The sequence below is a fragment of the Theropithecus gelada genome, chromosome 19, assembly GCF_003255815.1.
Source record: "Theropithecus gelada isolate Dixy chromosome 19, Tgel_1.0, whole genome shotgun sequence".
NCBI classification, from domain to species: domain Eukaryota; kingdom Metazoa; phylum Chordata; class Mammalia; order Primates; family Cercopithecidae; genus Theropithecus; species Theropithecus gelada.
The window spans coordinates 29,571,888-29,584,561 of record NC_037687.1 but is presented as its reverse complement, the minus strand read 5'-3'; the positions used below and the strand labels follow the sequence as shown (position 1 = coordinate 29,584,561).

The window sequence follows — 12,674 nt, the reverse complement described above, 5'->3', positions numbered from 1 at the left end:
ATAATGGTGGATCCCTTTGTCACACCATCAAAAATTTTATTTTAAAAAGCTTTTTTTTTTTTTTTTTTTAAAGAGACAGGAGGAAGGTAGACCTGCGGTAGTGGGTGTCACTTGTCGCCCAGGCTGGCTTGGAACCTCAGGCTCAGCGATTCTCCCGCCGCTGCTTCCTGAGTAGCTGGGACCTCAGGTTCCTGCCCCCACGCCTCTGCTGTGTTTAAGCAGCAGGTGGTGACCTCACTCCTCCCTGGCCTGAGCACTCCGCCCCGCACCCCAGGCGGTGGCTTTAGAGAAGTCCCTGAAGCTGAGCACAGGGCGGACTCTCCCTCCCGAGTGAATGGACAATAGAAAGGGAGAGGATATCTGTTCTGTTCTGTGGACCGTCAGCGTGCCATCTTACGTGCTGCCCAGGCAGGGCTTTGCATTTCACATTCTAGTTTGCATCCCCGTTCCAGACAATTCCAGGGCTTTGGAATCATGCCTCAGTTTCTGGCACTCTGGTCTCCAAAACCTTAAAACAGAGACGCTGGGAGGGAGACTGAGAGAAGCGCAGGTCCCTCCTCGGCCCCGCCCTCTGCCGGTTCTAAACGGCAAGGTCTCTCCGCCTGGCGCCCTGCCCCTATCTCGCTGAGGCCCCGCCCACCTCCTCCCGCCTCCCGCCCAGGCCTGGCTTCTGTTCTGCGCGCGCAGATTAACGCAAACTCGGAAGCGGATCGGTTGGACTGAAGGTCACATCGCGCGGTGAGTTTTGCTCTGTGTTGTATTAAGTTTGCGCGTCCCAGGTCCCCGACGCTTCTGTCCCTGGGACGTGGGGTGCCCACAGACCTGGAAATTCTCGTCCGTCTTCCTTCCCCAGAGCAAATTGAGACATCCCCGTGAGAGCCCGGGGGTCGCTTCCTTTTGGGTTTAAAGTCACCCTGAGGCTGTTCCGGTCCCCGGTCTTTCTGTTATAGGGCAATGTATACACTTTCTGTTGCGTAGTTTTCCTGCCCAAAACCTTGTTCTGACTCCTCCCGCCCCGCGCTATTTAAAGTCCTCACCCGCAAGGTGGATTCTTGCCTGGGGCGCTCCTCCCAGCCTCGCCCTCCTCGGCCCTTGGAGTGCCGCGCCCCGGCTCCAGTCCCGGGGACGCCGAATCCTCTGCGTGTCCTGGGATCCTGCAGACCCCATCCTTGTCCTAAGGCGCGCATCGCCCTCCCCACCTCCCTCCTCGTGCCAGGGCCTGCTGCTCCCCAGGTCTCCTCTCCGCAGTCATCGCTTCCATTGAACCCGCTCTGGGGAGGTCCCAGGGGCCTGTCCTGTGACACGGGATTTTCTTGCCTGCCGAGCTCCAGCCCCTGGAAAATACGCTCCTCCAGGATGCAGGCGTATTACTCCAAACCCTCCTGCGATTGTGTGGGCAAAAGGGATCAGGAGACAGACAAGAGCAGTAGAAAACCTGAGACAGAGAAGAGAATAAAAAAGGCCCATAACAGACAGGAAAAATAGACGATTGGTGAGGGATATGCCAAGAGATGGCAAAAATGAAAAACAAAAAGAAAAACAACATAGGAACGCAGGAGGAGAAAAGCAACTGGAGAAATGTAGAGAAAACCCAGATGTACAGACAGATGAAGGACGGCAAGGTAGGGGGAGTGAAAGCAAAGAGGGAGGCTCATCAGAGTGAGGGAGAGGGGGAGGGATTTGGAGCCAGGACAGACAAAGCAGAGTGGTGCTTGTGTCAAGAACAGAGGGAGAAGCACAGCAGGGAGGACAACTGCGGATCTCAGGTGCCACAGAGTGGGGACAAGGGAGTATATAAGGGAAGAGAGAATTTAACAGGGAGAACAGAGGAGACACAGAGATGACAGAAGAGACAAATTGAGGACGATTGAAAGATTGGGGAGAAGGCCGGGCGCGGTGGCTCAAGCCTGTAATCCCAGCACTTTGGGAGGCCGAGACGGGCGGATCACGAGGTCAGGAGATCGAGACCATCCTGGCTAACACGGTGAAACCCCGTCTCTACTAAAAAATACAAAAAACTAGCCGGGTGCGGTGGCGGGCGCCTGTAGTCCCAGCTACTCGGGAGGCTGAGGCAGGAGAATGGCGTAAACCTGGGAGGCGGAGCTTGCAGTGAGCTGAGATCCGGCCACTGCACTCCAGCCCGGGCTACAGAGCGAGACTCCGTCTCAAAAAAAAAACAAAAAAAAAAAAAAAAAAAAGAAAGAGCAACAAGAGATTAAATAAGTTGCGAGGATGGAGCAGAAGAGGTGGAAGAGAAGGAATAGAGGGAAGAAGGAGATAAACAGCAGAAGAGGAGAGGGGTACAAAATGAAGAGCAGAATCCCAGGGAGAAAGAAAAGAAAACAAGAGCTAGAGAGAGAAGGGGAGAATGAGAGATAGGTACAGAATTAGGGAGGGAAGCACAGTAGTGAAGAAAGAGGGGCTGGGCACAGTGGCTCACGCCTGAAATCTCCACACTTTAGGAGACTGAGGCAAGGGGATTGCTTGAGTCCAGGAGTTCAAGACCAGCCTGGGCAACATAGTGAGACCCCCCCCCATCTCTGCCAAAAAAGATAAGTAAATAACCAGGCTTAATGGTACACCTGTACTCCCAGCTGCTCTGGAGGCCAAGCTGGGAGGATGACTTGAGCCCAGGAGGTCCAGGCTGCGGTGAGCTGATATCATGTCACTACACTGCAGCCTGGACAACAGAGCGAGACATTGTCTCAAAAGAAAAAAAGGGGCGAGAGACCTTGGGTTTAGATGAGTGCGTGAGTTCATTGGATATGATTAGTTGTGACAGGTTGACTTCCGTGTATATAATGTAACAACTGAAAACTTGTTTAAATTATACAGACGAGATTGAGGATTTTAAAATTCGTATCTATAAGACATGTACATTCTATAAATCCTGGCATGAGAGGTATCTTCCACTTGGAATCCCTATTCAGCCAGAGGGAAGTGACTTATTCAGTTGTGAATCACTGCCTTCCCTTTTCCTAGGATGGGGTAGGACGTGGGTAGTGAAGGGGGGAAAAAGTCACTGTCTGTTATTACATAATACTTTTTAATTTAATTAATTAAATCATATTTTGAGACAGGGTCTGGCTGTATCACCCAGGCTGTTGTGCAGTGGTGTGATCTCCTCTAACTGCAGCCTCAACCTCTTGGGTTCAAGCGATCCTCCCACCTCAGCCTTCTGAGTAGCTGGGACCAGAGGCATGAGCCACCTAGCCCGGCTAATTTTTGTATTGTTTTTGTAGAAATGGGGTTTCACTATGTTTCCCAGGCTGGTCTCAAAATCCTGGGCCCAAAGGATCCTCCTGCCTTGGCCTCCCAAATTACTGGGTTTACAGGTGGGATTACAGAGATGAGCCACCGCATCTGGCCTATATAGCCTTCTCTTTTCTTTTCTTTTCTTTTCTTTTTTTCCGAGGGAGTTTTGCTCTTGTTGCCCAGGCTGGTGTGCGATGGCATGATCTCAGCTCACCACAATCTCCGCTTCTCAGCTTCAAGCGATTCTACTGCCTCAGAGAGGCAGGGTATTACACTGCAGCCTGGTCAACAGAGCGAGACATTGTCTCAAAAGAAAAAAAGGGGTAGGCCGGGCGCGGTGGCTCAAGCCTGTAATCCCAGCACTTTGGGAGGCCGAGACGGGCGGATCACGAGGTCAGGAGATCGAGACCATCCTGGCTAACACGGTGAAACCCCGTCTCTACTAAAAAATACAAAAAACTAGCCGGGCGAGGTGGCGGGCGCCTGTAGTCCCAGCTACTCGGGAGCCTGAGGCAGGAGAATGGCGTGAACCCGGGAGGCGGAGCTTGCAGTGAGCTGAGATCCGGCCACAGCACTCCAGCCTGGGCGGCAGAGCGAGACTCCGTCTCAAAAAAAAAAAAAGAAAAAAAAAAAAGAAAAAAAGGGGCGAGAGACCTTGGGTTTAGATGAGTGGGTGAGTTCATTGGATATGATTAGGAATACAAGCTAACTAACAGTGAGTAGCTGGGATTACAGGCATGCACCACCACGCCCAGGTAATTTTGTGTTTTTAGTAGAGACTGGGTTTCTTCATGTTGGTCCAGGCTGGTCTCTAACTCCCGACCTCAGGTGATCTGCCTGCCTTGGCCTCCCAAAGTGCTGGGATTACAGGCGTGAGCCACCATGCCCACACCCATAGTAGTTTTTAAAATGGACATCAGGGCACGGTGGCTCACGCCTGTAATCCCAGCACTTTGGGAGGCCGAGGTGCATGGATCACGAGGTCAAGATTTCGAGACCACCCTGGCCAACACAGTGAAACCCCATCTGTACTTAACAGATACAAAAATTAGCCAGGTGTGGTTGCAGATGCCTGTAATCTCAACTGCTCGGAAGGCTGAGGCAGAATTGCTTGAATCTGGGAGGCAGAGGATGCAGTGAGCCGAGATTGTGCCACTGCATGCCAGCCTGGGCAACAAGAGGGAAACTGCATCTCAAAAAATTAATTAATTAATTAATTAATTAATAAAACTAAAAGCACTGGTCCTATTCACGTGTAGTCAACACGCATGACCAAATTATTTCAAAGGCACCATCTGCAGGAACATTCTATTGGACAATAAGAACTCTGAACATAGCTTTTGACCAATATGATCTTTCAGACCAGGGAGCCTACATCTTGTTTTTTATGTTTTTATTGTGCAATTTGTTTTATACAATATTTTCTGTGATCTCAGTTTATACATTTTCACAGTACACATTGCATGTTTTATATTTTATGCATAGTTAGCTAGGGAACTAAGGGCAATGCATATATATATAAATGCTGTATTGCCTGGTGTTATGTAACTGTACCTGTGACATCATAATTGCACCCTCCGACACTGTTAGTTACTTCATATTCCTTATAATGCTATGTATTTACTTGAACTCATACATCAGAAGGTATACATCTTAAGATGTATTTCAGTTCTTATATTGTGTGCTGGTGGTAAGTAGAAGTTGTGGCTTTTTTCTTAAGAGGGAATTGTTTAGAATTCTGCAGGCTGTATAAATGTACTTATTATTTGCTTGCAGGTTTTATCATGGGTTACAATAGTTTACTGATTAATATTTAAGATTTCACATATGGCTTTTCGGTATATGGTATGTAATATAACTGACACACTGCACTTGTTAATTTCAGTAAGTCCCTGTTCTGCGTGGATATGGGTAATTTTATGACAGGTATTCAGAAAAAGATTGTATTAACATTGTTTTCTTTTTCTTTTTCTTTTTCTTTTTTTTTTTTTTTTTGAGATGGAGTCTCACTCTGTCACCCAGGCTGGAGTGCAGTGGTGCAATCTTGGCTCCCTGCAAACTTTCCCTTCCAGGTTCAAGCGATTCTTGTGCCTCAGCCTCCCGAGCAGCTGGGACTGCAGGTGCAAGCCACCAGGCCTGGCTAATTGTTGTACTCTTTTCTTATCTTCCCTGTGCTGTGATTATTTGACAATACAGAATTTCCATTGATTTTGGTTACTCTGACATGAGCTTGTTGTGGATTATTTACCAATATAGTATATTGTGTGGTCCTTTAGCATCTATTTGTATACACTAGATATTCTGTAAATATGAAGAATATATACTTTTCTTTTCCTTGTGTGACAGTGATATGTTTTTTGGAAACTGTGATGCACTTTAGGGTCACAGTGGAAAAACACTCCTGACTTTAGGCTTACATATGTTTGTGCCCTGTCAGTGTGTTTTTTTTTTTTTTTTTGAGGCGGAGTCTTCACTCTGTCCCCCAGGCTGGAGTGCAGTGGCACCATCTCGGCTCACTGCAAGCTCCGCCTCCCGGGTTCGCGCCATTCTCCTGCCTCAGCCTCCCGAGTAGCTGGGACTACAGGCGCCGCCACCGCGCCCGGCTAATTTTTTGTATTTTAGTAGAGACGGGGTTTCACCTTGTTAGCCAGGATGGTCTCGATCTCCTGACCTCGTGATCCGCCCGCCTCGGCCTCCCAAAGTGCAGGGATTACAGGCGTGAGCCACCGCGCCCGGCCGCCCTGTCAGTGTTTTGTCACGATATTGGAAATAGGCTTCCATAGAAATGATTTGAAGGACACGTAATCACCCTTTATTTATTAAAGAATCTTACTCCTTTTGTGCTCCTAAACTTTGAAGATCATGTTTGGGAAGTTTAAAATAAGTACTGTTTTTTGTGTCGTATTTCCACATTTCAGTATGATTTACCACCTGGGCTTCATTGGAAACGTATTGGTGTTTATATTTTGTAGCTCTCTCTTCCAAATGCTTAGTGAAAAAGGTGGGAGGATCACTTGAGCCAGGGCGTTGAAGGCTGCAATGAGCCCTGTTTTTGTCACCACACTCCAGCCTGGGTGAGTGAGCTAGACCCTGTCTCAAACAAACAAGCAAATAAATGAGAGGTACAATTCCTCCTTTGAAAATAAAGAAAGAGATTTTCTTTCCTTTCGTCTCTTTTCTTAGGACATTTATTTAGAAAATTTGCAAATGCATTTTCTGTCTTCTGAGGTAGTTTCCTTTCCTTTCCTTTCCTTTCCTTTCCTTTCCTTTCCTTTCCTTTCCTTTCCTTTCCCTTTCCCTTTCCCTTTCCCTTTCCCTTTCCCTTTCCCTTTGTCTTTCCCTTTCCCTTTCCCTTTCCCTTTCCCTTTCCCTTTCCGTTTCGCTCTTGTTTCCCAGGCCGTAGTAAAATGGTGTGATCTCGGCTCACCACAGTTTCCATCTCCAGGGTACCTGCGATTCTCCTGCCTCAGCCTCCAGAGTAGCTGGGACTACGGGCACCCGCCATCATGCCTGGCTGATTTTTATAGTTTTGTAGAGACAGGGTTTCACCATGTTGGCCAGGCTGGTCTTGAACTTCTCATTTTAGAGGATCCTCCATCCTCGGCCTTCCAAAGTACTGGGATTACAGGCGTGAGCCACCGCTCCCGGCCCAGGGATGTATTTCTGAAGAATTTGGGAGCTCGCTTTGAAAGGCAAACAACGGCTGGGCACGGTGGCTCACGCCTGTAATCCCAGCACTTTGGGAGGCCAAGGTGGGCTGATAAAGAGGTCAGGAGTTTGAGATCGCCTGACCAACATGGTGAAACCCTGTCTCTACTAAAAACACAAAAAAATTAGCCAGGCGTGGTGGCACATGCCTGTAGTCCCAGCTTCTCAGGAGGATGAGACAGGAGAATTGCTTGAACCTGGGAGGCAGAGGTTGCAGTGAGCTGAGATTGCACCACTGCACTGCAGCCTGGGTGACAAAGCGAGACTCCATCTCAAAAAAAAAAAAAAAAAAGAAACTAAATAATTCATCAAATGATTCCAATTTAAAGCTTTGGACCTTTAAATAATTCTGAGCTTTGAAAGGAATGTGGTCCTACAACCTGAGTCTAGTAAAATGCAGGTGCAACTTCTAAGAGTTTTCCTGACTGACCATCGTGGCTCAAGCCTGTAATCCCAACAGTTTGGGAGGCCGAGGTGGGTGGATCACTTGAGATCAGGAGTTCAAAACCAGCCTGGCCAGCTTGGTGAAACCCTGTCTCTACTAAATATACAGAAAACTTACAGGCATCTGCCATGACGCCCTGCTAATATTGTGTTAGGGTTAGTGTCAGGGTTTCTCTCCCTTGCTCGGGATGAAGCTAGTTAGCTGACACAGATGGTCACCTCCATTACCAAGCAGAGCCAGGATGAACTGTGTGTGAGCAAGGGTGTTGTCAAGTCCTCTTCCCTGAGGACTGATTGGTGTTTATCTTGAAAACATGAACTTAATGGGTTGTACAGAACTGTGACGTTTCTTTCTCTCTTTCCAACCTCTTGGCTATTTGCCTCTATTTCCCACCATATTCTCATCTAAAGCTTATTTATTAATAAAATAGTTTTAATTTCTTTCTCTATTATCATCGTGGAGATGATTTCTCATTTGGGAGGAGACTCTTTGATTTTCAATTATATTTTCTCACATTTAAAAAGTGAAGGAGGCCGGGCGCGGTGGCTCAAGCCTGTAATCCCAGCACTTTGGGAGGCCGAGACGGGCGGATCACAAGGTCAGGAGATCGAGACCATCCTGGCTAACACGGCGAAACCCCGTCTCTACTAAAAACACAAAAAATTAGCCGGGCGAGGTGGCAGCGCCTGTGGTCCCAGCTACTTGGGAGGCTGAGGCAGGAGAATGGCGGGAACCCGGGAGGCGGAGCTTGCAGTGAGCTGAGATCTGGCCACTGCACTCCAGCCTGGGTGGCAGAGCGAGACTCCGTCTCAAAAAAAAAAAACAAAAACAACAACAACAAAAAAAAACAAAAAAAGTGAAGGAAAGAATATTTCCTGGGCCAGGCACGGTGACTCACTAGTGTAATCCCAGCACTTTGGGAGGCTGAGGCAGGCAGATCACTTGAAGTCAGGAGTTCCAGACCGGCCTGGCCAACATGGTGAAACCCCGCCTCTACCAAAAATATGAAAATTAGCTGGGCATAGCCGTGTGCACTTGTAATAGCAGCTACTCCAAAGGCTGAGGCAGAATAGCTTCCACCCAGGAGGCAGAGGCTGCAGTGAACCACGATCTCGCAACTGCTCCCCAGCACGGGCCACAGAGAAATAATACTCTGTCTCATAAATAAAAGGAAAGAAAAAAGTAAAAAAAGAGAAAGTAATAGATTTCTTTCACAAATGTGCTGGGACAACTAACTGGATATCCACATGGAAAAGAGTAATGTTGGATCCCTATGTAACACCATCAAAAATTTTATTTAAAAAGGATTTAAAAAAAAAAAAAGGCCAGACACGGTGGCTCACACCTGCAATCCCAGCACTTTGGGAGGCTGAGGCGGTCGGATCACGAGGTCAGGAGATCCAGACTATTCTGGCAAACACGGTGAAACCCCGTCTCTACTAAAAATACAAAAACTTAGCGAGGAGTCGTGACTGGCGCCTGTAGTCCCAGTTACTCAAAAGGCTGAGACAGGAGAATGGTGTGAACCCGGGAGGCGGAGCTTCAGTGAACCAAAATCGTGCCACCGCACTCCAGCCTGGGCAACAGAGCGAGACTCAGTCTCAAAAAAAAAAAAAAAAAGAAAGAAAGAAAGAAAAGTAAAAGAGTGAGAGACAGAGATGAGGAAGGGAACCCTGAGGGAGGGGATGTTACTTTGTCGCCCAGGCGCTTCTGTCCCTTGGACGTGGGGTCCCCATGGACCTGGAAATTCTCACCTGTCTTCTTTCACCCAGAGCAAATTGAGATGTCCCCATAAGAGTCCGGAAGTTGCTTCTTGTTGGGTTTGAAGTCACCAGGAGGCTGGTCCCATAGCCGCTCTTTCTGCTATAGGGCAATGTATACACTTCCTATCGCGTAGTTTTCCTGCTGAAAACTTTTTTTTGACTGTTGGGCTGGGGGATGTAAGGTCTTTCCCTTCCCACGAGGCCATATCTCAGGCTGTCTCAGTGGGGGGAAACCTTGGACAATGCCCAGGCTTTCTTGGGCAGAGGTCCCTGTGGCTTTCCGCAGTACATTCTGTCCCTGGGTACTTGAGATTAGGGAATGGCGGTGACTTTTACCAAGCATACTGTCTGCGAACACTTTTTAACAAAGCACATCCTGCACAGCCCTAAATCCATTATCCCTTGTCAACACAGCACATGTTTCTGCAAGCACAGGGTTGGGGCTAGGGTTACAGATTAATAGTATTTCAAGGAAGAAGAATTTCTCTTAGTAGAGAACAAAATGGGGTTTCTTTTTTTTTTTCAGGCTGGAGTGCAGTGGCCGGATCTCAGCTCGCTGCAAGCTCCGCCTCCCGGGTTCACGCCATTCTCCTGCCTCAGCCTCTGGAGTAGCTGGGACTACAGGCGCCGCCACCTCGCCCGGCTAGTTTTTTGTATTTTTTTTAGTAGAGACGGGGTTTCACCGTGTTAGCCAGGATGGTCTCGATCTCCTGACCTCGTGATCCGCCCGTCTCGGCCTCCCACAGTGCTGGGATTACAGGCTTGAGTCACCTTGCCCGGCAGAGATGGGGTTTCACCATGTTGGCTGGACTGGTGTCGACCTCTTGACCCCAAGTGATCTGCCTGCCTCCGCCTCCCACAGTGCTGGGATGACGGGCCTGAGCCACTGTGCTAGGTCTTTCTTTTGAGTTTCTGATTAGCCTTTCCAAAGGAGACACTCATATAGGCATCTATGTCAGGGAGCAGAGGGGTGACTTTGAATGGAAGGGGAGTCTGGCTCCCTAAGCAGCTCCCAGCTTGACTTTCCATTTTGCTTAGTGATATGGGGCCCCAAGATTTATTTTCCTTACACACAGCCCAACCTTCATCCCACCTCTGGTCTACATTGACTGTTCCGTGTGATTAGTTTTGTGCCTTTACCATCCACTGTCTGGATCCCAGTGAGAACAAGGCCCCAAAGACAGAGCAGAGCCAGAACGTGGGGCTGTGCTGGGCTCGCCCCTCTGAGTGGAGCTCAACCCTGACTTCACATTAGACTGCAGAGCATTTTACAAATAGAGCTTTTGTGCTGCTTTACTGGGATTCTTATTCTGAAGGGCTGGAGTCCACCCTCAGTAATAGCTGCAGTGGCCCAGGTGCTTGTCATCTGTGTGCAGCATTGAGCATCAAAGCTCTGTGTCCCCCGTTTCTGAGGGCTGAGCTCAGCCTGTGATCCACAGAGAGATGAGGGACTGTCCTCTGGATGGGGTTTGGTCAGGGAAGAGTCTGTACCCTGAAGGGGAGATCAGTGCAGCCCAGCTTCCCCCTGCTGCCTCATGTGTGGGGGCTTCTCCAGGAGGGCAGTGAGATCTGAAGACCGGGGTCAAATGTACACTTATAGGTCTTCCTGTGGGGCTTTCTTATCTCTGCATGGTCTCTGGTGCAGTGGGCAGTGGGGGACCATCTTTCTACAGGGTGAGGTCTCCCCTGTTCATGTGTTTTTGTCACAGGAAGGGAGTGAGTCATTTCTAACATGAAGTCTTTTTTTTCACATACAGGATTGATTTCTAAAGACTCAGGTTACGTGAGCAAGCAGCTGAGAAGAGGAAAGGAAAGGAGGCAGGCATGGCTCTTCCTCAGGTGAAGTGATGTTCCTCTGGGGATTAATCTGTCTCTTTCCTTTCTGAAATGCCAGGAATTGTAGTAGCCAGTCTTTTCTGAGTCTGAAGCATTTTGCCTGACAGGTTTGCTCGCACTCACCCATGCCTGCCGTCAGTTCCTGTCACCTGCTCTGAGATTCCATCTCCTGTGACCCAGTGACATGAACTTGGGAAGAGGCTCCACTGGGCACAGTCCTGGGAAGGGCTCACACCCAGACATGGATAAACATGGGGTGTGGGACCATTGAGGTCAGTGCTGCTGGGCAGCCTTGGTGGTTCAGGGGCCACATCTGGATGTCAGCTCTTTGTGGACCAGATCAGAGAAACTCCATATGAAATACATACATTAATGTGCCCAGATATCTGGTAAATTCTGGACAAGGAGACGAATAAGGGGAGATATTGTGCATCTGATTTGGTAACACATTTGAAGCCACACTAGCAGATCAAGATGTCTCTGACTCCAAACTTTTTTTTTTTTTTTAAAGAGACAAGATGTTGGTCCAGGTGCGGTGGCTCACACCTGTAATCCCAGCACTTTGGGAAGCTGAGGCAGGTAGATCCCTTGAGGTCAGGAGTTCAAGACCAGCCTAGCCAATATGGTGAAACTGTATCTCTACTAGAAATACAAAAATTAGCTGTGTGTGGTGGTGCATACCTGTAATCTCGGCTTCTTAGGAGGCTGAGGCAGGAGAATCACTTGAACCCTGGAGGCAGAAGTTACCTTATGCCAAAATTGTGCCACTGCACTCCAGCCTGGGGGACAGAGTGAGACTCTGTCTCAAAAGAAAAAAGAGAGAGAGAGAGAAGGTGTCACTCTGTGGCTTAGTTCTGGAGTACAGTGGAATAATTCAGAGTTTACAGCAGCCTCAAACTCCTGGGCTCAACTAATCCCTACTTTAGCCTCCTGAAGAGCCTGAAGGATAGGCATGGGTCACCATATATATATATCTATGTATGTATGTATGTATGAATGAATGTATGTATTTATTTATTTATTTTAAGATGGAGTCACTCAGTCAACAAAGCTGGAGTGCGATGGCACAATCTCAGCTCACTGCAACCTCCGCCTCCCAGTTTCAAGCAATTCTTCTGCCTCAGCCTCCTGAGTTGCTGGGACTATAGACACACACCTCCACACCCAGCTAATTTTTGTATTTTTAGTTGAGACGGGGTTTCATCATGTTGGTTAGGGTGGTCTTGAACTCCTGACCTTGTGATCTGCCTGTCTGGGACTCATAAAGCACTGGGATTAAAGGTGTGGGCCACTGAGTCCAGCCTTATTTTTTATATTGTATTTTTATTTCGTTGTCCAGGCTGGAGTGCAGTGGTGCAATCATAGCTCACTATCGCCTCGATATCCTGGCCTCAACTGTTCCTCCCATCTTGGCCTCCCAAATTGCTGGCATTCCAGATGGGAGACAGCCGGCCCGGCTGGACTCTGCACTTTTTTGAGATGGAGTCTCGCTCTGTTGCCCAGGTTGGATTGCAGTGGCGGGATCTCAGATCACTGCAACCTCTGCCTTCTGGCTTCAAGCAATTCTTCTGCCTCAGCCTCCCATGCATCTGGGATTACAGGTATTCACTGCCATGGCTGGCTAATTTTTTTGTATTTTTTTTTTTTTTTTTTTTTTTTTTTTTGTT

General features: G+C 48.3%; 1 protein-coding gene across 3 annotated transcripts in view; it reads left to right on the top strand.

Annotated features, from left to right (window-relative positions):
- The first annotated feature begins 682 nt into the window (after window positions 1-682).
- LOC112612443 (zinc finger protein 611) overlaps window positions 683-12,674 on the top strand; it is a 25,279-nt gene continuing 13,287 nt past the window's right edge. Inside the window, exons 1-2 of one of the 3 annotated variants that reach the window (XM_025366982.1) lie at window positions 683-738; window positions 10,929-11,010. In XM_025366982.1, the coding sequence (XP_025222767.1) occupies window positions 10,996-11,010 (15 nt within the window). In that variant the 5' untranslated portion in view covers window positions 683-738; window positions 10,929-10,995. Of the gene's footprint in view, window positions 739-6,272; window positions 6,330-10,928; window positions 11,011-12,674 lie in introns of those variants that run through there. The other 2 variants (XM_025366984.1, XM_025366985.1) reach the window with 2 other exon arrangements.